General features: G+C 52.0%; 1 protein-coding gene across 1 annotated transcript; it reads left to right on the top strand.

Annotated features, from left to right (window-relative positions):
* Positions 1-1102: 1102 nt before the first annotated feature.
* Itga5 (integrin subunit alpha 5) lies at positions 1103-24489 on the top strand. Its single transcript, XM_006981795.4, has 30 exons — positions 1103-1486; positions 8041-8171; positions 9553-9665; positions 9787-9907; positions 10113-10174; positions 10269-10314; positions 10559-10684; positions 10879-10923; positions 11038-11081; positions 12899-12955; positions 13122-13174; positions 13451-13659; positions 13883-14074; positions 14225-14270; positions 14428-14529; positions 14694-14749; positions 14851-15005; positions 15279-15416; positions 15512-15579; positions 15849-15999; positions 16088-16180; positions 16293-16372; positions 16495-16575; positions 16680-16785; positions 17212-17364; positions 18651-18734; positions 18841-18954; positions 21051-21152; positions 22000-22122; positions 22715-24489. The coding sequence occupies exons 1-30, from the start codon at positions 1113-1115 to the stop codon at positions 22796-22798; spliced, it is 3309 nt and encodes a 1102-aa protein (XP_006981857.2). The 5' UTR covers positions 1103-1112; the 3' UTR covers positions 22799-24489.
* Positions 24490-25790: the final 1301 nt, after the last annotated feature.

The following is a 25790-nucleotide window of genomic DNA, read 5'->3' as shown; positions in this document are numbered from 1 at the left end:
GAGTGATGAAGGAGGGAAGCACACAGCAGGAAGAAAAAAAAAACTGACTCTGGGACTTTTATTCGGAAACCCTACAGGCCACAGCGAAGCAAAAGAGAAGGAAAGGCACCCGGGCAGGATTTAAGTTTGGGAGCATTGTTCCAGAAGGGGGAAGTCCTGGAAGAAAAAGGCAGAAAGATTAGGGGAGACTCCAGGCCTCTCTCCCCATCCCCCAGAGCAAGATAAAGACTAGAGTCCTGAAAGGTGATCTCATCACACACCGCCAGAGCTAGGAGCTAGAAAGGCACCTCCACTTACTAAAACTCCTTCCTCTACTTGCACAGGCTATGGGGGTGACCAAGACGGCCAACAGAAAGCGAAGGCTCGTTCCCTTTGAAGACTCCCCACCACCACCATCACATCTGCCACCCATCACATATCTTTCTGGGGTTTCTCCAGGAAATCAGGCAACATGATGAAGGCACTGAATTGGGGGGCTGGCCAGTTGGTCAACTGCCAAATCCAAGAAAGGGTCATAACAGACACTTCCAAACCCTACCTTAGAGAGAAGCTAGAGAACTGAGGCCTCAAACTCCTGTGCTTTCCACTCTACCAGTTTAGGAAGGGGCAGCCTCGGAACTCCGGCAGCCCGCGAAGCTGCTCCAGCAGACTGCCTGGAAGCACTCAGTGCCTGGGCTGCAGAGTCCCCAATCCAGCTGGCCCGAACCCAGGCACCCGGTGGCCCCGGAAGGCAAGGGGGAATCCCTGTTGGATGGACGCCAGAGGAGTCCCTTGTCTCTCGACCCCAAAGCTTCTTTCCTGAATAAGTGAGGGAGACCCCCACACACACTGTTCAGGCTCCCTCCACCCCCCAGAGGTGATTCCTTTCCTCATTAGGAAATTCTCTGTTCCCTTTTTCCAACTACTTTTCCGAGCGTTTACGTTGTACATCTGGAAAGGAGGGGGAGGAGGGAGGGGAAGCGGAGAGGAGGGCGAAGAACCCGAGCCCGCCCAGTCTGAGCCAGGCCAGACCACCGGCCTCCAGCTGGGGCCGGAGCCAGGGGTTCAGAGGTGCGGCCCCCCACGCCCCTTCGGGGTGCGGGGCGCGGCCTCGGCGTCCCGGGGACCCAGGAATGTCCCCCCGCCAGCCGGTCGGGCGGCCGGGGGGAGGGCCCAGCCGGGAGTTTGGCAAACTCCTCCCCGCGTTGAGTCATTCGCCTCTGGGAGGTTTAGGAAGCGGCTCTGGGTCGGTGGCCCCAGGACAGGGAAGAGCGGGCGCTATGGGGAGCCGGACGCCACGGTCGCCACCGTCTCCTCTCCACGCGGTGCCGCTGCGCTGGGGGGCCCGGTGCCTACCGCCGCTGCTGCCGCTGCTGCTGCTCCTGTGGCCGCCGCCACTCCAGGTTGGGGGCTTCAACCTAGAAGCGGAGGCCCCAGCGGTGCTCTCCGGGCCCCCCGGCTCCCTCTTCGGCTTCTCCGTGGAGTTTTACCGGCCAGGAAGGGACGGGTGAGTGGCGAGGTTGGCGGCGAGAAGGGAGCAGGGGGCCACCTGGAGATTGGGGGCGCGCCGGGGTCTGGAGGCGACCAAGACTTGAGTTTGAGGGCGGAGTTTGAAAGGACCAGAACTAGGGTTGGGGGCCCAAGCTAGAATTGGGGGCCCGCGCTGAAGCAGGGAGGCACCGTGGCCGACGTGGAGTGTGAGATCGGTGTCGAGACTTGTGGCATGAGGAGAGGACAGAATCTAGAAGCTGGAGAAGTGCAGGCAGGGTCTCGAGGCCAACCAGGAGGAAAGAGCGCAGAAAGCTCAGGGTCTCCGGCGATTTGTGGGCTGCTGGGGACCTGTGGCGGGTGGGAGTCGAGGGGGGCGCGGAGGCCGGGCCTTAGGGAGCACTGGAGGAACTTCGAGATCCTCCGTGGGGCCACTGAGAGGGTTGAAGCTGGGTGAGCGCGTGCAGTAAGAGGGCAGACAGACTGAGAGGGTCGGGAGGTTATGTGGGGGCCAGTCTCATCCTCCCCTCCCCCATCAACTCAGACTGGGGAAAGACCGGGGAGAAGGACGGAGCTCCCCCTCCCCTTCCTCCTCAGTCCCCTGCGTCGCCTCCCACCCCCAGTCCCTTCAGGCGAGGAGATCCAAAAACTTAGGGAGAATCCCTGGACCCCGGCACTCGGGGTGCTGGGGCTAGAGGCGGGGTCAGCCCAGGGCGGTGCACGGATGTGTCGGGAGGGGTGTGTGTGCGCGCGCCTGAAGGGGGGTGGGCGGTTTCCCTCTAGCTCAGCTCTTGGGAGGAAGAGAAAAGCTGATTTCCTGTAGCTTGTCGGCTGTAGTTGAACAGAGACTCAGACTTCTGGGACTAGGGTCGGAAGCTGGGGAGACATAGGCTTTCTGGGCCCAAGAGCATCAGATCGAAGGTTCCTGAAAATCTCTATGGAGAGCCTTATTTCCGGGTAATAAACAGACCTAGACTCCCAGTGCCTGGAAAATGGGTGCCCACAGGCTCGGAAATCAGAGTTAGAGGCCACATTGAAACAAAAGTGTTTGTTTAAATGAGGGGAGGACTTACTTTAAATAAGTAAGAGGAAGGTGACAGTCCCAGCTTCTGGGGCAGGGGACCCCAGATGCCAGATTCCTGAACCCCTCGGATGACAGCAGTAGTCTCTCCTCCACCTCCAAGCTCTGAGCCTCCTTATATGCCCACGGCAGCACCCCCACCCCCACCCCCACCCCGAGATCTTAGGACCTTTGTCAGAGGTGAGCTGAATTTAGCTGTCTGTTTAATTAGGGGGTGGAGGAGGCACTAACTCTAGCTAATTCATTTGGGGAAGGGACGATTTTCTACTTTGTCTGGGGGACTTAGGGGTGGAAAAAAAAAAGATAACTAGGCCCCAGACGTTGAATTTGGGCTTTTGAAGGTCCCCACCCCACACCCTGGCCTCTTGCCCAAACCTCATTGCATCACCCTGGCCTAGAGCCTCTGCCAGGCCTTGCCTCCCCCAAGGTCCCCCAAACTTCTTACCGCAACCCTAACGGAGCAGAAGGGATGGAGGGGATATAGGATGTTTTCCCTCATCAGGGTGTCTGGAGTGTTACTTCTCCCTTATCCCTACCCCACCCCACACAAAACGGTCAGCTAGTTCTCTTTTAAAACTGACATATCTGTTGGACTTTGTACTCCTTTTGTCCCCTAGGTGTGTATCTGGCCCCTGGCCTGATCCTTCAGTCCCTAAGGCTTCTTCTAAAAGAGGACCCAGTCTTTTCATCCCACCCCCACCCTGTTCATCTATGCTCCCAAGAGCACCCAGGTGTCCAGCTCACTTTCTGCTCTCCCTTCCCTTTGCTCTGTGTGTAATCCTGTGTGCTGGACTTGGACTCCCTCTCCTTCATGTGGGAAAACTCAGGCTGTAGTCTGGGTGTTCCGGGTTCTTCTGCATCGCTTCTCATGTTGAACAGTGAAGAGAACAGGGTGATCCCTGCAAAGGTGTCACAGGCAACAAGGGGTGAAGCCAGGCAGCCCTGGGTGTGAGTGCTCACCACTCACCAAAGAGCTGGGACTTGAGCAAGTTACTTAAGTTACCCTTGGAGTCCAGCCTTCCCTTGAACATGGTGTCTAACTTACTCTAAGAACTGAATGAGACGACACCTAAAAGGTGCCCGCCCACGTGCAGGCAACACACGCAGAGTATGAGTTTTATGGGGAGAGTCTTGGTTCTGATTTTTATTTCCCTGGCACCAACCTCACTCATACCTTAAGTTTTCCTCCATTTCTGACTGGCATTCATTCATTCATTTATTCGCTCCCAGGCTGAACTCAAGCTGTATAGCCAAGGATGACCTTGAACTTCTGCTCCCACCTCTGCAGAGTGCTGGGATTACAGGCTGGCTTTGCCACACCCTCCATCACACCCAGTTTATGGGGATTGAACCCAGGGCCTCTGTGCATGCTTGGCAAGCAGTCTACCTGCTGGAACTGCTCATCCCCAGTCCTCACATGCTTGTAGTACTTGCTAATAGCTGTGATAGCAATCATAATCCCTTACATTCCTCTTATGCTTTCATATCAATTTCTCACTGGATTATTACAAAAATCCTGTGTTGAGCAGAGAAAAATATTATTGCTTCAAAAGTCATAAAAATTTAGAACTAGAAGTTATTTTAGGGACCATCAAAAGCAACTCATCATTGAGAGAATTTAAGGCTAGAAGAGAGACGGTGACTTAATTTAGGACTTAAAGCTTAAAAAGTGAGCCGGTCTGCTGGAGGCGGCTCTTGTTCGGCCAGCCAGGTGTACCCCTTCAGAATGTACCTGAGGTTCCAGAAGCAGGTGTCCACCTCTGGCCTGGCCAGGGTGAGGCAGGATTGTGGGAGCTGGGCCCTGACCCACCTGCTGCTCTCTACCCTGACCTTGTCAAGCCAAGGGAGTCAAACAGTAACTGAATATTGAACAGGGGCTTGGTTAATCAAAAGCCTGACTAGGGAGATAGTGAAGAAGAGAGGAGGGGATATTTTGGCAGTGGGGCAGGGCAGAACACTAGCCTAGGAGCCAGGATTCCAGGCTTCTGTTCATATCCTGGGAAAGTTTCTGAGCAACCACGGATGGCTGTGACTTCTCTTGGACTTAGTTTTCCCATCTGTCAAATAAGGTCTTGAGGCTAGGTCAGCAGTTTGGGGATTTGTTGAGGAATGTCAGGACTGAGATGGCCTTCCTTTCCTGCATGCAGCACCACAAGGCATCTGCATTAGTCCAGTAGATGTTCTGTGTGATGGCTTCTAGATATGGCCATCTGTCTCAAAAGACTAACCAAACCCTCTGAGGCTTCTGGATAAATGATGGCAAGCATTTCTTCCCTCAGACTCTGTAATAAAATCTATCTACCAAGCAGCATCTAGTGGGAGATAATTCATGGTCTTTTCGTCTTTTATGAACCAAGAGTATCTATAGCTGCCAATCAGAACTTCTGACCAGCCCGAGATAACCAGGTTCCCCACACAAGTTGGTGTAATGCCAGTCAAAAGCAAATGTACTTGAAGTTTTAATTAGCCTGGTATGCCTTATCAGATAAATGCATGATTTCCGTTAGGCGGTCTGCAATATGGAAAACAGCCCAAGGACCCTCCCTCCCTTAGTCCCCTTTTGGATCACTATGAGGATTCTACTGCTGCAGGATTTAGGAAGCATCAGGTAGGAGGAGAATAGGGATAATAAGCTTACATGGCAGCCTTGGCACGGGCACATCAGCTGGCATGTGTGGGTGCTAGAATGAGAACTCTGAGATGGACACACCACTAAAGCCTTAGGTAGAAGCCATGAGTGGATTGTGTGGGCTGATCAGGATCCATGTCCGCTGTCTACATTCTGGGATCCCGGAACCTTCACATAGCAAACAGATAAGCCCCTGGCCCATGGGCTTAAAGGTTTCACAGGCTTCGTAAGGGCTGCTGAACTATACACTCCCTTCTCAGTTTCTCTACAAATGCAGGTGGTATGAGAGAAATCTGGGGACCCTGGTAGAAGCCAGAAAAAGAGAGGAAACCCAAGACCATGCTGAGCTGGGGCAAGACCCAGAGCTCCAGCTCCTTGTGCAGGCGTCTGGTTCCTGTGCAATGCCTTCACTGTTTTTGTTGTTGTTTTGGTTTGGTTTTTTGAGACAGGGTTTCCCTGTGCAGCTCTGGCTGTCCTGTAACTCACTATGTAGACCACCACCGCTGCAGGCCTTCACTATTTTTTGGTGCAAGAGGCCAGGGCTAAATTCTCTGTGGCAGCTCTAGCTACAGAAGGACCGCACCCCTCTCTTCTCTCTCAGCCCTGAGGCTGCAGCTTCTCAATGGCGTCAGCCTCAGGCATTCTCACCTGAGAAGGTCACTGGGCCCTTGGAATGGAGGCTCAAACTTCTAATTGGTCCTAATGCCTGAGTTAGAGAGAGGTGAGACCCAGTGGGTGGGAGACAAATGGAGAAATGTGAGGCTGGAAACTGACAGGAAGCCACAGGCAGTAAACATTTCCTGTCCCCAGGGTAACTGAAGCTGGCACCTCCCCTCTCCACTCTATAACTTAAGGCACCTCTTGTCCTGCCCCCACTCTTGTTCCCCTGGACCCCTGCTTTCTTTATTCTCACCTGTCCTCTTTTTTTTTTTTTTCCTTTTATTTTATTTTACAATACCATTCAGTTCTACATAACAGCCACAGATTCCCTTGTTCTCCCCCTTCCTGCCCCCCTCCTTTCCCAGGACTGAGATCGACCTGGTAGACTCAGTCCAGGCAGGTCCAGTCCCCTCCTCCCAGATTGAGCCAAGCGTCCCTGCATAAGTCCCAGGTTACAAACAGCCAACTCATGCAATGAGCACAGGACCTGGTCCCACTGCCTAGATGCCTCCCAAACAGATCAAGCCAATCAACTGTCCCACCTATTCAGAGGGCCTGATCCAGCTGGGGGCCCTCACCTTCCATACTCCATTGGTGTCCTAGGGACTTCCTTCCCTGTTGATCCCATCACTTATTCTTCTTAGACCCTGACCCTCCCCCTCAGTATATGTAACCCTATTGGAAGACACTCCTGCCTTTGTGACCTCTGCTAAGTCCCTTCTTGAGCCCACAATCCTAGTGATAAAGGCTGTGGAACAAGCAAGAAAGGGGGTAGGTGTTGGGAGTGTTGAAACCTGAAAGGGTACAAAAACCATTAGAGGTGGAGAGACCAGGGATCTGAAATCAAAAGAGAAGGAAGAAGCGGCTTAGCAGTTAAGAGCGCTGGCTGCAGGGTTCAATGCCAGCACCCATATGGCAGGATTACTCGTAACTCCAGTCCCAGGGGATCCAATACCTTCTTCTGGCCTCCTGGAGCCGAGTACCCACACGCCATACAGACATTCAGGCAAAATATCCATACACATTAAATGATTACTTTTTTTTTTTTTTTTTTTCGAGGGAGGAGACTCAGAAATCTAAATCAAGAGAGCAGGCAGGACTGGGGACAGACAGGCAGAGAGGCTGAGGAGCAATGCCAATGGCAGCGGGGGAGGAGAGCAGAGGCCAAGCCTGGCCGGGACACTGGCCCAGAGCTGGGGTGCCAGGGAAAGCTGCCCAGGCTGCCAGATGCAGTCCTTGCAGGAGATTCTGAGTGAAGCGCCAAGAGAGAACAGGGCTGTGGCTATGTGGAGGACCTGGAGGCAAGGGACCAGGGCTGGTAGAGGAGGAATTCCAGGAGCCCTCCCTTGGTGGAGGACCCCATCTCGGGCATGTGTGTCCAGGATCCAACAGAACAAAATTTGAGTTCAGTCTTCTGGGCCTGCTTTGTGGTAAAGAGGTACAAGCGAGGCAGAGTCCCAGCTAGGAAAGTGAGATCTCTGGGCCACAGGGTGGGGCAAGCCAGGCCCAGGAAACAGCCTGTTTTCACAGTGCTCCAGCTCCTCTCCGACACTCACATTTTCCTCCAACATGCCCCAAGACTAAGTGGCCAATTGCCTGAGTTCCGACCCAGGTAGAAAATTTGGCTTGGGAAGAGAGGGAACACAATAGGTGAGGACCCTGAGACTCCACAGGAGCCTGGGGTTCTAGGACTAAATTGTCCCTTTAATATATATTTTTAATCCACTTTCAACCAAAGGACATGCATTGCATTTGGTACTATTCGTTTGTTTTGTTTTGTTTTCCTGATGCTGAGGGCTTTGCATGTGCCAAGCACACCCTCAACCTCTGGTCCACAGCCTCAGTTGGTCTGGGCATCTAACCTTGGCAGATAGATGGAAGAAATGGAGAAGCTGGAGTCTAGACCTCTGTCCCTCGTTCCTTTTCCAGGAACTGACTCTGGCTCCTTCTCTCTGGTAGGAGAGAAGAAGTAGGAGAATGTGGGAGGAGGGGAGGAGCGGAGTTAGTGACAGCAGCACGTGGGAAACGCCTGGCCCCAGCCCCTGCCTCTGGCATCTGTGGCATCTCCTGAGATATAAATACAACCCAGGGGACATCTACCCCACCCCCATCCGTGGGCCCAAAGGTCTGGGTGCGTCCTGCCACCCGAAACTGACCTGGAAATAGGACCCCTCCTAATCCGCTTCTCCTTGCCCCTCCACAGGGTCAGTGTGCTGGTGGGAGCACCCAAGGCTAACACTAGCCAGCCAGGTGTTCTGCAGGGTGGTGCTGTCTACGTGTGTCCCTGGGATACCAGCCCTGCCCAGTGCACCACCATCCAGTTTGACAGCAAAGGTAGGCTGGAAGAGTTCAGGGAGGGGCCCAGAGTAAGTGGGTGGGTGGGCCTGCAGCTTGAGGATGGGGCTTGGGGTTCCTGCTGTAAGGCGTACAGCCTCAGCACCAGAGCCACGTGCTCTCCTAGCAGTAGTTCTGGTGCTCCATTTCCTAGCTGTGGGCTCCCTGTGGCACTTACTCCATGTTCCCAGCCCAGCCCAAGGAGGGCGGGCATGATTCAGAAACATGTGGCTCTCATTTCCACTGAATCACCCACAACTCTGGGAGGCCAGGGCCATAACACAAAAGACAGAAGAAGAGGCTTGAAGAGGGTTCTGTTCCTAAGCTAAGTGATAGTGTTATCGTGTGATTCAGCCTTTGCCACAAGGAGTTCAGCCCTCAAGCAGATGGACCTGAGGGAGCAGAGGCTACTCAACCAGCACTCAGAGCATTTGCTCCATGCTAGGCACTATCGTGAGTGCCTTGGCTCACTTAATCCTACAGCAACTGAATTAGTATCCCCATCCTGTGAGGGAGGAAGCAGAAGTTAAGTCACTCAGCTAGTAAGAGATCGAGGATATGAATTCAGACAGTCTATCATCAGAGGTAAGGACTGAGGTAAATGGGCAAGAAGAGGTAAGCATGAAAATGTGGAGGCCAAACCGGATATGGTGGAGCACACCTTTAGTTCCAGCACTGAGGGTGGGCAGAGGCATTTGGAGCTCTGTGAATTTGAGGCCAGTCTGATCTACAGAGCAAGTTCCAGGACAGCCAGAGCTACACAGAGAAACCCTGTCTTAAAAAAAAAAAAAAAGAAAAGAAAAAAGAAAAGAAAGAGAAGAAAAAACATGGAGGCTAGCTGATTTCTGAAAGGGTGCTAGGGATTATGCACACACACATGTGCTGTACCACAGAGTTACAACCTCCAGTTCCTAAACAAACTGACTTTTAAAAGCCTAAGGACACTCAGGAGGCTAAAGCAGGAAGATTGTCAGAAGTTCAAGGCCAGCCTGGGCTACAAATGAGACACTGTCTTAAAAACGAACAAATAAATAAAAAGCCTGAGAGACAGGTGGAGAGACAGAAGAGCGAGAAAGGCGGTGGTACAAAGGGCAGAGTTTAGGCTGGAAAGAGACAGAAAGGAAGGTCTAGTGAGGAGGTGGACAGACAGGCTGTTGGAGGCAGATACAGGGCTGGTGTACAGACAGAAGTTAGCCATGGGACTTCGCCAGTTCCCCAGCACCACAGTGCAAGTGTCCTGTTACAGCTAAGAGGAAACCAGAGAAACCAAGGAGACAACTTGGGGAGGGCTCAGGATCTAGAAACGCTGAGCATCCTGGGCCAAGGCTGAGGGTTGCCTCTCTGTGAACCAGTGTGACAGCCCCCTTTCAACTTCCCCCAGGTTCCCGGATCCTGGAGTCCTCACTGTCCAGTGCCAAGGGAGAGGAGCCCGTGGAGTACAAGTCCTTGCAGTGGTTCGGGGCAACGGTTCGAGCCCACGGCTCCTCCATCTTGGTGAGGGGCCGGTGGGCTCAGTGGTGTGGTGCCTAAGAGCTGAGCAGTGGTGGAGAAAGCCAGGCCTGGCTGGGGAGTTCTTATTGGGCTAAACCTGAAATCACCCTCTGGGCCCTCCCAGGCATGCGCTCCACTGTACAGCTGGCGCACAGAAAAGGATCCACAGAGTGACCCCGTGGGCACCTGCTACCTCTCCACAGACAACTTCACCCGGATTCTGGAGTATGCACCTTGCCGCTCAGGTAGGGGCCAGAGTGGCGTGACCTACTATTTCCATGTGAGGATCCCCGGTGCTCAGGGCTTTCTCTTCATGGCCGCCAAGCAGCAAAATAAACATTTTCAAGGCTGCTCAGGGGACTCTCTGGTCTCCTTTTCGGCTCCTGCTTCTCTTCCCTGTCAGCCCATCAGTACACAGCCAGCTGGTCTCACTGTCTTCTTCCCTCACAGATTTCAGCAGCGCGGCAGGGCAGGGTTACTGTCAAGGGGGCTTCAGTGCTGAGTTCACCAAGGTGAGAGGTGACTGGGGAGGGAGGGCAGCGAGTGAGGATCCAGGGTCAGTACCAAATGACACACTCATCCCCTCTTCCCCTCACCTCTCCATAGACTGGCCATGTGGTCCTGGGTGGACCGGGGAGCTACTTCTGGCAAGGTAAGCCCTTCCTCTGCCCTCTTCAGGCCTTGGCACCACATCCTTCCCCCCTCTAGGTCTGAACTCACTAATCCTTCCCTTCTCCACTCCCTCAACTTCCCGGTTCCACATCTACGCCCAGACTCTCATTCTATTCCACCACCCTCCACATAGGCCCTCTCCTTGATCCAAACTTCTAAAATCCTACTCAGTTCCCCTAAGTCCCTATTACCTCCCCCGGCCCATCACTCTGCTCTCCTTCCAGGCCAGATCTTGTCCGCCACTCAAGAGCAGATCTCGAAGTCCTATTACCCAGAATACCTCATCAATCCGGTACAGGGGCAGCTGCAGACCCGCCAGGCCAGCTCCATATATGATGACAGCTACTTGGGTAGGCAAGCAGGTGGGGGGAGAATGGGAGGGCAACAGGGGCTTCTGTCCTCACTCAGCCTCCCCTGCTTCCCCCACTCAGTGCCACCAACTCTGCCTCCATACTTGTGTGGAGGCTGACTATGAAGGGATTGAGGGCCAGAGGATAGGGTCCCAAAGGAGGCAATGCTAACATCCACCCACTCTGTCCCCCAGGATACTCTGTGGCTGTGGGTGAATTCAGTGGTGATGACACAGAAGGTAAGTGAGGCTTACCCCAGGCTAGGCCAAAAGGGGGGCTGGAGAGAGCCCAGCTCAGCGTTCTGAGTCTGTCCTGTCCTTCCCTCAACCCACCAGTTTCTCTTCTCTTTGCAGACTTTGTTGCTGGTGTGCCCAAAGGGAACCTCACCTATGGCTATGTAAGACCCTGCCCGCCATCTCCTGCCTCTCACCCTGGCCAAGTGCAGAGCCTTGCAGGGCAGTTTGTGGAGCCTGGGGGGAGGGGGGGGATAGATCAGAACATAGGCTCTGGGGAAAACAGATAGGATTTCGGAAGTCTAGTTCAAGGAAAGGAAGCATGTGAAGTCAGACTTGGGTTCAAACTCTGGCACTGACTCTGGATAAGTTCATCTGTTCTTTATTGCTACACTGCCCCCTGCTTAACCTCTCCAAGCTGCTTCTTCCATGTGCAATGGGGTAATAATAGTTCTGACCTCACTAGGCACTTGTAAGGGGGTGGAAGCACTTGTGAATTGTTAGGTGGTGTACAACAGCCAGCTGCTATCATTAGACTATGACAAGAGCCCGGACAGATGGGTGCCACACACAGCTGTCCGATTAATAACATTTATTAAGGCAAGGTGAGAGATGAGACAGGAGATATCTTATCCCATCTTGTCAGGCGCCTCTAGTCAAGTATGTGGGATGAGACACACAGCTTTCATCTTGATGGAGCCTCTCAAGGTCTCAGGCACTGTCCATTCATGATGGTGTTCCCCACTACAGCCCTGTGGGGTGGAGAACAGCCTTGACAATTTGCACATAAACTATGGTCCTAAGATACCAATTATGTTGCTTAGGGGCAGCTGGATAAATATTTAATATCTACCATATTCCCAATCCAACACTTTCTGAATTGGAAGTTCCTGAAAAGCAACTGAGGTAACCTAACACATTTTAGGAAAGCAGTAACCTCTTTGCAGAGAGGGTGCGTCAGAGAAGGTTCTGTGATGGCTCTGCACAGATGGGTCAAGAGGGCGTCCCAGGCACAGGCATGAAGAATACAAAGAATAGGAAACGAGCTAGTTTGTCGCCCCACAAGCCAGACGAGGGTGAGAAAAGCAAGGGAGAATTGAACAAGCACGGACCGTGGGGCCAGACACCAGGAGCCTTGGAGGCCCCCCAGAGACAGAGACTGACAGTGGCTCAGGGGGCTCCCCGGGGTGCACAGTGGGGAGCAGCAATCTCCATCTGCTCTCTGGCATCAGTGCCAGTGGGAGAAATCCAAGGCACAGAGGCTGGATGCCCAGCAGCCCTAGGAAGGCTCACACCAAGTCTCAGCAGAACAGCAGGGCAGAAAGCAGGATCCAAGAGACTTGGAGGTCTGCTGGGCCAATGGATAAGAGGAGACAGAAATGTGAGGACTTGCAGACACTGGTGGGTGAGGGATAACGAAGTTTTGAGTCTGCTGGGTTTGAAACCCAGTATGTATTCGATGTCAGTTACTGCTTACGGGCTGCTTGCTAAGCTCTCCTTTAGTCTCTGAGGGGCAAAAACCAAAACCATGCTCCTGGTCCCACTGATCTTATATTCTAGTCACTAGAATCTACTGGATAGAGATGAAAATCCATAAGAGATTTAAAGGAAAAAGGCAAAACAGCGGGAGCTGGAGAGATGGCTCAGGAGTTAAGAGCACTGGCTGCTCTTCCAGAGGACCCAGGTTCAATTCCCAGCATTCACATGGCAGCTCGCAACTATCTGTAACTACAGTTCTAGGGAATCTGAGACCCTCACACAGACATACACGCAGATAAAACACCAATGCACATAAAAATAATAAGTCTTTAAAAAAAAACCAAGGCAAGACAGCAACAGGGTAGAGAAGACGTGTAGGTGGGGCGGACAGACTGGGAAGGAGTCAGGAGTGCTTAGGTGCCCCAGGAATGCCTGTCCCGTGTGTCCCAGACCTTCGACTGTGGGGCATCCAGGACCAACAGGCCTTTCTCTTCATCTTCAGGTCACCATCCTTAATGGCTCAGACATCCAGTCCCTCTACAATGTCTCAGGAGAACAGGTGAGGACACCCTCACTTACTCCAGGTTGTCTCTCTTGCCAGCTAAGCTCTGGACCAATAGTGTCAAACTTCCAACCTTCTCTGGAGCCACTGAACATCCACTCACTCTTGATCTGTTTACTGACTGAACCGTGTTCTGACCCAGTGATGTCCTTTGTCCCCACAGATGGCCTCCTACTTCGGCTATGCTGTGGCTGCCACTGATACCAATGGAGATGGGTGAGTGATGGGGAGGGGTGCATTTTCCAGACCTGGGCAGGAAGGATGGGGATGGGTCAGTGCGGGCAGAGTGCTCCTCGTAGTTTCTGTTCTGGACTCTCATTCATGCTATCCTTCTCATTGGTCAGGGCAAGGAGAGGGCTGAATGCTACATCAGAGCCCTCAGATTCACAGAAGGGAATGCCTGGGGATCCAGAATGCCTGGATTTCCTGTGTAGGGGCAATAAATTGTGACAAGACAGTTATCAAGATGCTTGGATCTGCCCTTTCCTGCAGGCTAGATGACCTGCTGGTAGGGGCACCCTTGCTCATGGAGCGGACAGCTGATGGGAGACCTCAGGAGGTGGGCAGGGTTTATATCTACCTGCAGCACCCAGCTGGCATAGAGCCCACACCCACCCTCACCCTCACTGGCCAAGATGAGTTCGGCAGATTTGGAAGCTCCTTGACACCCCTGGGGGACCTGGACCAAGATGGCTACAATGGTAAGCAACATGGCTGAGGCTGAGTGGGGGAGCCTGATTGGTCAGGAATTTAGGGGGAGGGTTTATGTTAACTAAACTAACTACCCAGTCCCTCTTGACTTTCCAAGGATATTGGAGTTTAAAGAGATTTAGGAATGACAGGTAGATGAGGGGCAGGTTTTGTGGTAGGGATTTCAACACCTGGCCTCCTAACTTGATGACAAATGTGTGTTATGTCTTGCAGATGTTGCCATTGGGGCTCCATTTGGTGGGGAAACCCAGCAGGGAGTCGTGTTTATATTCCCCGGAGGCCCAGGAGGACTGAGCACTAAGCCTTCCCAGGTTTTGCAGCCCCTGTGGGCAGCTGGCCATACCCCAGACTTCTTTGGCTCCGCCCTTCGAGGAGGCCGAGATCTGGATGGCAATGGATACCCTGGTAAGTTGTGTGCATTTCTAGGCAGCTGCCACCAGATGGTGCAGTTCCCTAGCTCGGGTCTCCTAGAGTTTCCATGAAACTAGAAAGCCTGGGGAAAAGGGATCCTGATTTGGGGCTTGCTGTAAAGGGTTGTTTCTTGGCTTTTTGCAGATCTAATCGTTGGGTCCTTTGGTGTGGACAAGGCTCTGGTATACAGGTATGAACTCAGGGAAACTGAGGCAGCCTGGGGAAGTAGAAACAATCCCTTTAGAACTAAGACTGGGAATGTCAGTGCAGAGGGAGCTGGTGTCCTGGGGCAGGTGCCCAGCCCTCGGAGGAGCCTTGATTCTGTTTACCACACACCCACTCTGCAGGGGTCGGCCTATCATATCTGCCAGCGCATCTCTCACCATCCTCCCCTCCATGTTCAACCCAGAGGAGCGCAGCTGCAGCCTGGAAGGAAACCCTGTGTCCTGGTGAGCTGAGCCAGGCACCTGCAGAGATCTGTACCTGTCAGTGGGCAGGGGGCCCATGTCTGCCTCAGCAAGGGACAAAGGGGGTAACCTAGTCGGGGTCTTTCTGAGGCAGGTAGGAGTCCAGTTTCACTTACACTCAGCACTTTCTCCTCGTCTTTCTCCAGCATCAACCTTAGCTTCTGCCTCAATGCCTCTGGAAAGCACGTCCCCAACTCTATAGGTAAGGGAGACTGCTTGAGTGTGGTAGACCATGGAGTGGGATGGGAGGACTGAGTCCAGAAGGTAGGGGAGACAGACTCACACCATGTTTCCTGGCCACAGGTTTTGAGGTAGAACTCCAACTGGACTGGCAGAAGCAGAAGGGAGGGATTCGGCGGGCACTGTTCCTGGCCTCCAAGCAGGCCACCCTTACCCAGACCCTGATTATCCAGAACGGGGCTCGGGAAGACTGCAGGGAGATGAAGATCTACCTCAGGGTATGGCTTGAGGGTGGGGGTGACCTAGCCTGAGTGTGTCTGTCTGTCTGTCTGTCTGTCTGTGTCTCTGTGAGGTTCCCCTTGAAGGGCATGGGATTCTTGAGAGACTAAAAAAGAAGCCCTTCTATCAGAAGATCCAGACACCAGGAGCCTAGACCCACAGAGCAATGGGGATTGTTACATTTGGGTCTTAAACAGATAAAAAGAGAAGTGAGTCAAAGAAGCAAGGCCACTGAGGCCCAGAGTCCCTGACCTTGTGCATGCTCTCCTTAGAATGAGTCAGAATTCCGAGACAAACTCTCCCCGATTCACATCGCCCTCAACTTCTCCCTGGACCCCAGTGCCCCCATGGACAGCCACGGCCTCCAGCCAGTCCTACACTACCAGAGCAAGAGTCGGATCGAGGACAAGGTAAGGAAAGAACTTGGGCGGACAGGCCTGGCATCCGAGGCAGAGCCCTGGAAAAGAGGTGGTAGGACCCCTCTCAAAGCTGTCATGCTCCCCAGGCCCAGATCTTGCTGGACTGCGGTGAGGACAATATCTGTGTGCCTGACCTGCAGCTGGATGTGTATGGGTGAGTAGGACTGTCACGTGACTAAGCGTCAGGGACACTCTAGCTGTGAGATCTGTAAGCGTCTCTGGGTTTCAGCTTTGTCTACAAGGAGCATTAATTTTTCTGACTCTAGACAGATTAAGGGCACTACTGTGCATGCAGCACCTCACCTTATGCTCGCCAGAGCTAGGGCCCAGTCAGCAAGGCTAGTCCAGCTGCGTTATTACCGTGCCCCATTGCCTTGGTTTGTGGATTCATTCTTCAGTGTCCTTACCCTGTGTCCCCTTCAGGGAGAAGAAACATGTGTACCTGGGTGACAAGAACTCACTGAACCTGACATTCCATGCCCAAAATTTGGGTGAGGGTGGTGCCTATGAGGCTGAGCTTCGGGTCACGGCCCCACTGGAGGCTGAGTACTCAGGACTTGTCAGACACCCAGGGGTGAGAAGGGACTCTCAAATGGGGCTGCAGTGGTGATCCCCTCCAGAGGGTGCCAAAGCCTGACTGGCCTGTGCCTGCCTGTCCCCAGAACTTCTCCAGCCTGAGTTGTGACTACTTTGCTGTGAACCAGAGCCGACAGCTGGTGTGTGACCTGGGCAACCCCATGAAGGCAGGCACCAGTGTAAGTCAGGGTGGAAAAGGAAGGGGTTGGAGAGAGTGCAGGACAGGGTCCTGCTGCCCCAGCGCACAGCTGAACACCCCATCCAAGAGTCCCCCTTTCCTCCCTTTCACAGCTCTGGGGTGGCCTCCGGTTCACTGTTCCTCATCTTCGAGACACAAAGAAAACCATCCAGTTTGACTTCCAGATCTTCAGGTAGGGAGTGACTGGACCTGAGCTGGGACTGAGTTGAGACCTGGTGAAGGGAGGGCGCGGGGCAGGTGGCAGGGCCTGGTGCCTCCCTCAGCAAACCGCTTCACTCTTCCTCCATCCCACAGCAAGAACCTGAACAACTCACAAAGCAACATGGTCTCCTTCCCGCTCTCCGTGGAGGCTCAGGCCCAGGTCTCCCTTAATGGGTCAGTGCCCAAGCAGAATGGGGCCCTTACAGGGAAGGGTGATGGACTTCTAGGGAAGGACACTTGGATTCCTCTTGCCTGCTCTAAACCATCTTCTTCCTCAGTGTCTCCAAGCCTGAAGCTGTGCTCTTCCCAGTCAGTGACTGGTATCCCCAAGACCAGCCTCAGAAGGAGGGAGACTTGGGCCCTGCTGTCCACCATGTCTATGAGGTGAGGAGGGTTGGGAGACAAGCCAGGGAGTCAGGCCACATGATGGGGGAAAAGGAGAAGCCAGTATAAGTGACAGTAACCAGGAGCTGGGTTAGTGGACAAGAGGGGACGGCCTGGTGAGTACTGAGGGTCTATGAGAGACGGCCAGAAGAGGAACACACCAGTCCATTGACTTACAAAGGGGGCCTGTATCAGGAGGAATCCTGTGAGTTCTAGGCCAGCATGATCTATACAATAAGTTCCAGGCCAGCCTGGGCACAGAGTGAGACCTTGTCTCAAAAGTGATGGCTGAGGTGGATTTTATAGTGCCTTCAGGTGTTCCTTCAATTCTCAGACAGGAGCCCTGATGCAGGGTGTATGGGTGGTGACCTAGGCCTCTTTATCAATCCAGCCTTCCCTTCAGAGAGTTGTATTATTCCCTCTCAGCTCATCAACCACGGCCCCAGCTCCATTAGCCAGGGCGTGCTGGAGCTCAGCTGTCCCCAGGCTCTGGAAGGCCAGCAGCTCCTCTATGTGACCAGGGTGACAGGACTCAGCAACTGTACCTCCAACTACACCCCCAACTCACAGGGCCTGGAGGTAAGAACCTCGACATGGGCATGGGGTGGAGGACTGGGGCCGTGGGCTGGGGAAGGTTGCCTGGAGGCTACTGGAAGTGGTGGGGGGACAGACTCCACAACATCTGGAAGGAGGAAAAAGACCCACATCTGCTGCATTCCTGTCCTTTGGCCTGACAGTCTTCACTCTCCTGGTGTGCTCCCAGGTCTACACCACCTCGTCCCTCTGAGGCTCCTCAGACCTGTCCTCTGGCCCTCTGAGAGTGTGTGTGTTTGCAAACACTTACTGAAGTAAGGATTACAGTGAACAGTTACAACTAGGAAAAACCCCACACCAAATGAAATCACAAGGTCCCCACATTCCTGGAGCTTGCATCTAATGAAGGCTGGTAAACAATAAGAAGTAAAAAGAAAAATAATTGGCTGTTGAAAAGTGATGAGACCTGGCATGTACACTGATAGTCCCAGCACTTGGGAGAGGAAGGAATTTCAGAAGTTCAAGATTATCCTCAGCTATATACATGAGACCCTGAGTGAAAAAAGAAGATGGACAGAAGGTGCAGAGCTACCAGGCATGGTGGTGACACCTGTAATCTTAGCTCACCTGTCATCTTAATCACCAGCACTTAGAGGAGGCTGGAACAGGAACATAGTCACAAGTTTTAAAGCCAGTCCTGTCTACATAGTGAGTTCTAGGACAGCCAAGGCTACATAGTGAGAACTCTTGAGGGAAAGAAGGAAAACAGGCAAGTGGACCTAATATACTGTGGGATACAAAGTCGACTTAATGATGGGAAACCTCTAGAAGATGTAGCCATTAGCCAGGTAGGAGGACACTTACCTAGCTCGCCCAAGACTCTAGGTTCAATCCCAGCGCTGCTAAATAAGTAATGAAGGCCAGGCGGTGGTGGGGGCGCGCCTTTAATCCCAGCACTCGGGAGGCAGAGCCAGGCAGATCTTTGTGAGTTCAAGGCCAGCGTGGTCTACAGAGTGAGTTCCAGGACAGGCACCAAAGCTACACAGAGAAACCCTGTCTTGATAAAAGTAAGTAATGAATCAACTGAAGCCTGAAAGACAGGGCTGAGGACATTCCCGATGGAAGAAGAAACAACCAGTACAAAGGCCCTGAGGCAGGAAGGACTTAATGATTTCTTTACACATCTCCTATTTCAGTGCAGAACAAGGTGGGTGGGTTGGCTGGACACAGGGACAGAGACAGAAGCCGGGCTCCTGCTCTGGAAGTCAGGTTCAGGCTGACTTAGGTGCTGTAATGAGCAGGAGGAACAGTAAGAATGTCTCTCCCTCCAGCTGGATCCCGACAGCGCCCCACACCACCTGCAGAAAAGAGAGGCTTCAGGCAGGAGCGTTACCACCGCAGGGCCACGAGTCCTGGTGAGTCATTTCAGGGAATGGAGTTTGTCCCATCACTGGACACCGGTTTAAGTTCTCAGGATCACCAAAGTAGAATTCTGGCCTCAAATACCTTCTTTTTTTCCAGAAATGCCCTGAAGCCAAGTGCTTCAGGCTGCGTTGTGAGTTTGGGCCACTGCACCGACAAGAGAGCTGGAGTCTGCAGCTGCATTTCCGAGTCTGGGCCAAGACCTTCCTACAGGTGAGGGAGCCTTATGCAGCCTGGACCCCAACCTTTGGCCTAGTTGGGTTGACCCTGTTCTCTCCCTGCTGTCTGCCCTTCCTCCTCTGCTTTGGCAACTGTGCAAACATACAAACTACAGCTCCCTCCCTCACCCTGGTTTAGCCCAGTTGTGTGTCCTTGGCGCCACCTCGTGGCCACAGTAGAAACAGCCACTGTTTCCCTTTCTGGCCCTGATAGAGGAACAGTAGAGCCCAACATGATGGCCCTCGTTCACCTTTAATCCCAGCACTCAGAAGCAGAGGCAGGTGCATCTCTGTGAGTTGAGGTCAATCTGGTCTACATAAGTGAGTTCCAGGCCAGTCAGGGCTGCACAGTGAGATCCTGTCTCAAAAAAATACAATAAATAAGCAGGGCGGTGGTGGCACACACCTTTAGTCCCAGCACTCTGGAGGCAGAGCCAGGCGGATCTCTGTGAGTTCAAGGCCAGCCTGGACTACAGAGTGAGATCCAGGACAGTCACCAAAACTACACAGACAAACCCTGTCTCGAAAAATCAAACAAACAAAAAAACAATAAATAAATAACCACACACAAAAAAAGAAAATCAGGCCGGACATGATGGCACATGCCTTTAATCCCAGCACTAGGGAGGCAAGAGGCAGAGTTCAAGGCCAGCCTGGTTCCAGGACAGTCAGGGTTACACAGAGAAACTCTGTCTCGAAAAAACCAAAGAGAGAGAGGGAGAGAGGGAGAGAGGGAGAGAGGAGAGAGAGAGAGAGAGAGAGAGAGAGAGAGAGAGAGAGAGAGAGAGAGAGAGAGAGAGCGCAGTAGTGGGAATGGGAATGCAGATCAGTGGTAGAGTACATACCCAACCCACAGGTCTAAACACCGGAGTGGGCTGGGAGCTGACTCCCTGGGGAAAGCACTTACATGCAAGTATGAGGACTAGAGTCTTCACATAAGTGAAAGCCTGTCTGGTGTGGCAGCCACGTGTATGTGATCCCAGCACATAGGAGGCAAAAATAAGGAATCCCCACAGTCAGCTGGCAAGGCAGTTGAGGCGAAATGGTGATCTCTGGGTTCAATGAGAGAGCCTGTCTCAATGTATGAGATATCCAACATCAGCCTCTGACCCACCCACACATGTAAACACAAACCATACGCATACATGCACATGAGAGAGAGCCTGTCTCAGTGTATGAGACTTCAGGCTCTGACCCACCGACATATGCACTCACACACACCATACACAGGAAGGAAAGAAGAGAAGAAGACTTGTGAGATGGCTCAGTGGGTGGGTAAAGTACCTGCCTCTGAGCCCAACAACCTGAGTTTGATGTCCAGACCCACTTTACAGAAAGAGAGAGTTGACTCCCTCTGACCTCCATAGACAAGCCTTGGCATGTGCATGCCCAAGCACATACAAATAAATACATCAATGTTTAAAAAATAAATAAGAAGAAAGGAAAGAAGATTGGGGAGATGGCTCAGTGGGTAAATAGACTAGTTGTTCAAGCCTGACCACTTGGGTTCAATTCCTGGAACCCAAGGAAAAAACTGAGTTTGGTGGGTCAGTAGCCTGCGGTATGTAGCACAGTGGCAGAAACAAGAGACCCAGCCTCAACAGGGTGGAAGGTGAACACTGACTTGTAAAAGTTATCCTCTGACCTCCACATGTGTGTCATGGAACATGTGCATTGATTGGCATGTGCACACACATATGCACATACACACACATAAAATATACATGCACACAACTGTAATTCTAAAAAAAAATTAACAGAGACAAGATGAATCCATAGTGAAGGGACAAGCAGAAGCAGGAAGAGGAAAAAGCTATCATTTACTGAACACACATTATGGATCAACCATGGTCCTGGATGTTAACCCATATTCATCATTAAAAAAAATATTAGACATATAGTCATCTGATTATACACTATTCAGTTATAATTATTCAATTTTACATTTACCATTTCTCATAAGGAATATCAAGAGAATCAGAGAGAGTGAGTCCATAATAGGGAGCGATCACATCCTGAGACAAACTGTGGGGAAGCCCTGTGTCCTCTAGATCCCCAGGGGCTGCCCTGATCACCTTTCTCCACCCACAGCGGGAACACCAGCCATTCAGCCTGCAGTGTGAGGCTGTATATGAAGCTCTGAAGATGCCCTACCAGATCCTGCCTCGGCAGCTGCCACAAAAGAAACTTCAGGTGAGTTCAAGGTCAGAGGTCTTGATCAAAGAAGGCAGGCTCAAGAATGTCAGAAGCAGGGTGAGGACATGGATACAGGCTGGTCTTTCTTTGTGCAAATATTTCCTGACTTTGTAGGTGATTAACATGGTGTCTCTGCTTTGGAGTTCACAACCTAGAAGGCAATGATGTCAGCATGACACATACCAGACAGTTTATGGAAACATGTCATAGGAATACCTGAACCTAGTCCTCCTTCCTCCCTGGAAGGAGTGGTGTACAAGCTGAGGCCTGAGGAAACTGACTAGGCTGACTGTCCCAGAAAGGAAGATTCTGGGTGGAGAAAACAGCAGATGTGAAACACAAAAACAAGAGACACAGTGGATGCCTTTGATCCCAGCACTCGGGAGGCCGAGGCAGGCAGATCTCTGAGTTCGAAGCCTGGTCTGCAGAGTGAGTTCCAGGACAGCCAGAGCTCCGCAGAGAAACCCTGTCTCTCGAAAAACAAAAAGACACTTGTGCACTTCAGACTCTTCCATCTTTAAGTTTAGAATGCTGTTAGCTAAAAAATGAGAGTTAGGGGGGCTGGAGAGATGGCTCGGAGGTTAAGAGCACTGACTGCTCTTCCAGAGGTCCTGAGTTCAATTCCCAGCAACTACATGGTGGCTCACAACCATCTGTAATGAGATCTGGTGCCCTCTTCTGGCCTGCAGACATACAGGCAGACAAAACACTGTATACATTAATTAATAAATAAATAAATCTTTAAAAAAAAAATGAGAGTTAAGTCCAGATCCAACAGTCAGTAGCAGCCAGGGAGAGGGTAGGAAGAATTTTGGGTTCTCAGTGTCATTTGGCTTGTCCCCAGGTGGCCACAGCTGTGCAGTGGACCAAGGCAGAAGGCAGCAATGGTGTTCCATTGTGGATCATCATCCTAGCCATCCTTTTTGGCCTCTTGCTCCTAGGTCTGCTCATCTACGTCCTCTACAAGGTCAGCCACACCCTGCCCCAGCTTGGCTCCCTCCTACCAGGCTCACCTTTTACACAGTGGGATCTAAAAAGCCACTCTATATCTGTTTTCCAGCGCAGGCCCCCATCTTGGCCCTGGCTCCTCACACCCCCACCCTGTCTTTTACTATTGGACCCTTCCTTCAGTCTGCAGCCCCCGTTTAGAAAGAAGCCTCCTGTCTCGGGATAAGTTTGCCAATATTGCAAACTGCAGATGGCAAATACATGATGGCATTTGTGCTGTCATTTCCTCGAAAACTCTGTGGCAGTGAACAACAAATCATATCCTACAGGTGGCGGCCACTGCTGGGCAATCAGATATGGCACTTGAATTGAACTTGTTTACCCTTCCTGGCTTAACTGGGAGCATTGTTAAAACTCTGATAAGAGATTGCCCCATAATAAACCCCTGATTTTAGACCTCCCACATCCATTGGACCCCTCAGGGAAGTATCTGAACGTGTATTCAGAAGCCACTTTGGCAGGATGGGGAAGCTGGAAGCACGAGGTTCCTCATCCCTCTGGTTCCCTAGTAGAATGAAGATGATCTCTCATTGTGCCTCCTTTCTCATCAGCTTGGCTTCTTCAAACGCTCCCTCCCGTACGGCACAGCCATGGAAAAAGCTCAGCTCAAGCCTCCAGCCACCTCAGATGCCTGAGTCCTCCTGATCCCAGACTCCTGATCCTGAAGAGCCAGTCCCTTACCTGCCAACAGGGAGGGACCAGGCACTTCCTGAAGGTGCTGAGGGCTGGGGAGAAGCTGTTCTCCCTAGCCCAGAGACATACTTGAAGGGCCAGAGCTGGGGGACAAGAAGCTGGGGATCCTTCCCCCCATGCACTGTGAAGGACCCTCGTTTACACATGCCCTCTCTTGGATGGGGGCCTCTACACATGCCCTCTCATGGATGGGGGCCTCAGGTCCAGGGACAGAAGCCCCAGCCTTCCTTCAGCCTTTACATTTTGGAGACTTTCATGAAGGCAACTTGGAGCCGTAATTAGGGAATCCAGTCATGGTTCTGTGGGCCAGGCATACCACCAGGACTTCCCCTCTGGTTCCAGACTGCAAAGACGTATCTTTGGCCTTCCCAGAGATCCAAAGGAAGCCTGCAGTTAAGAGCCTGAGACTTGGGGAGTGAGACCTGGCAGCTCCGATAGCCCCCATCCTAGAGGGCCAATAAAGAACACTAACTGTGGATGGTGCTGCAGGACCAGCTCAGGACAAATCCCAAACAAAGGTCGATGCTGGCCCAGACCCAGGTCCAGGGGAGTCAGAATGAGAATGGAGCCAGACCCAGTCTGAGGCCTGGGATTGATCTGGAGCCCAGTCTGATTTTAAGAACATATGCTCACAGACCCAGGATGGCATTTGGGTCAGCTGCAGACCTGGGTCTAGGGCCCTATTCATCCCTGACTTAGGAGAAGTCAGGAATTGCCCAGGACCCTAACCAGGCCACAGTGGCAACATATCTGGAACCTCAGCTTGGCCAAACAGGCTCACTCATTCCCCAGAGAATGGGGAGCCCCAGGCCTGCCGGACCTGGGTTCTGCCCACCAGCTGCACTGATGCTGCCCTTCCCTCCCCGCCCACCCTTTCCCTCTGCTCCAGAACCCACCCCCAACTTATTTAAACTCTGTTGCAAGTGCAATAAACCCTACCCACTGCCCCCACTGACCAAAGTTGCAGTCTGTCCTTCCACCCTACTTTCCAAACTATCCTAGACCAGAAAGCAGGGTAAAAAGGAAATGTCTGTCTCCCATGGGCCTATTCCCACTAGGAGCCAGGAGTGAGATTCCTCCACCCCACAAACTTCCAGATGATTAAAAGACAGTGAAAGGGAGCTAGGTGTGGTAACACATGCTTACAATCCCAGAATTCTGGAGATGGAGGCCAGAGAATCAGTTCAAGGTCATCCTTAGCTACACGCTGCATAATAATTTCAAGGCCTGCCTGGGCTACAAGAGACCCAAGGGAGAGAATAGAAGGGGAGAAAGGAACCAGCAGCAGTAGCGCACACCTTTGATCCCAACACCAGGAGGCAGAGGCATGCAGATCTCTGAAATCAAGGCCACCTGGTCTACAGAGTGAATTCCAAGTCAGCCAGGGTCTGAGAAAAGCCCTGTCAAAAAAAAAAAAAAAAAAAAAAAAGTGGGAGTTTGTCTGTTGTTCTTCATCCAGCCCCCACCAGATCCAGACTTCCCTACCACCAAGGAGCAAAGAAAAATCTCTCTCTTTAGGATTGAGAATTATGGAAGAATGCAGAGAGGTCCTGATGAAAGGTGAGGAAAGATTGTACAAAACACTCACCTGGGCTTCCCTTAAATCAGAAAAATAAAATAAAAGGAAAGCCCATTAGTTTTTTCTGTTTGTTTTGCACATTTTGTGTGACTGTGTGGGAGGGGCCACATGCCACAGCACACAATGGAGGTCAGAAGACAGCTGGCAGGACTTGGCTTTCTTGCAAGTGAGTTTAAGAATCAAACTCAGGCAGGGCAATGGTGGCACACACCTTTAATATTAGCACTTGGGAGGCAGAGAAAGGCAGATCTCAGTTCAAGGCCAATCTAGTCTACAAAGCTAGTTCCAGGGCAGTTAGTTACACAGAGAAACCCTGTCTTGGGGAAAAGAAAAAAAGAAGAATCAAATTCAGGTCTTTCGACTTGGTGACAAGGGCCTTTAATCACAGCCTGCTTTAGGGTTATGTGTTGGAGTTACTATTGTGTGCCAGTGTAAGGGGCACTAAATACTTCATATAGATGATCTCTTAATTTTTCTTCCTGTGCATGTGTGCGCTTGTAATTGGGCATGTGAGTTTACCACACACATGAGGTCAGAAGACAATTTTGAACTTGAATGTTGGTCCTTGCCTTCCACCTTGCTTGAGGCAGGGTCTCTTGTTTACTGCTGAATACCACAGGCTAGCTGGCCTGCAGGCTTCTGGTAGTTCTGTGTCTCAGGGGTGCAATGAGATTTCAGACACAAGCTATTATACAAGTCAGGTTTTTATGTGGGCTCTAGGGATCCAAACCCAAGTTGTCGGGCTTGCACGATAAACATTTCACCCACATCTAAACTCTACCAGTCCTGTGATGGTACCATTACCTCCATTTATTCTAGGAGACACTGAGGCCCAGAGCTTATGTAACTTGCCAAGGTCACACCGCATAGCAGAACGAGTCACATTCAGTGTTGCCCGTCTGTGAAAGCCCTTATTCTTAACCAACGTGCCGGAGAGCTCAGGTCTTCAAAGAGAAAGCATGCCACATGAGACAGCCCCGGGGTCCTCTTTCTCAAGGTCTGTCCTAAGTGCAGGAAGCTGAATAGGGCAAAGATGGTTGTGTCATGCTAGACCAGGATTTCACCACCAGAGGGCAGCACAGCCACAAATTTCTGGGACTTTGTGGCAGGGAGGTGTGAGACCCAACTCTCCCCTCAGCAGGGCTATTATTATTAACTCAGATTCTTACAACACCTTCAAACATTCCTCCAGGTAAGCTACCTGAACCACCCTCCAGTCCTATACTCACAGAGTGTCTTTCCAGAATCCACAAGGCAAGAGGACTGAGGCAGCAGAGACGTGAGGCAGAGAAGGGCCCAGTATGTCCAAGGACAGCAGGAATCCTCCAGGAGAGCCTCCTGGGAAGGTTGACACC

This window comes from Peromyscus maniculatus, chromosome 20 (assembly GCF_049852395.1).
Source record: "Peromyscus maniculatus bairdii isolate BWxNUB_F1_BW_parent chromosome 20, HU_Pman_BW_mat_3.1, whole genome shotgun sequence".
NCBI lineage: Eukaryota > Metazoa > Chordata > Mammalia > Rodentia > Cricetidae > Peromyscus > Peromyscus maniculatus.
The sequence above is the reverse complement of the archived record's forward strand: the minus strand, read 5'-3'. Positions and strand labels throughout refer to the sequence as shown.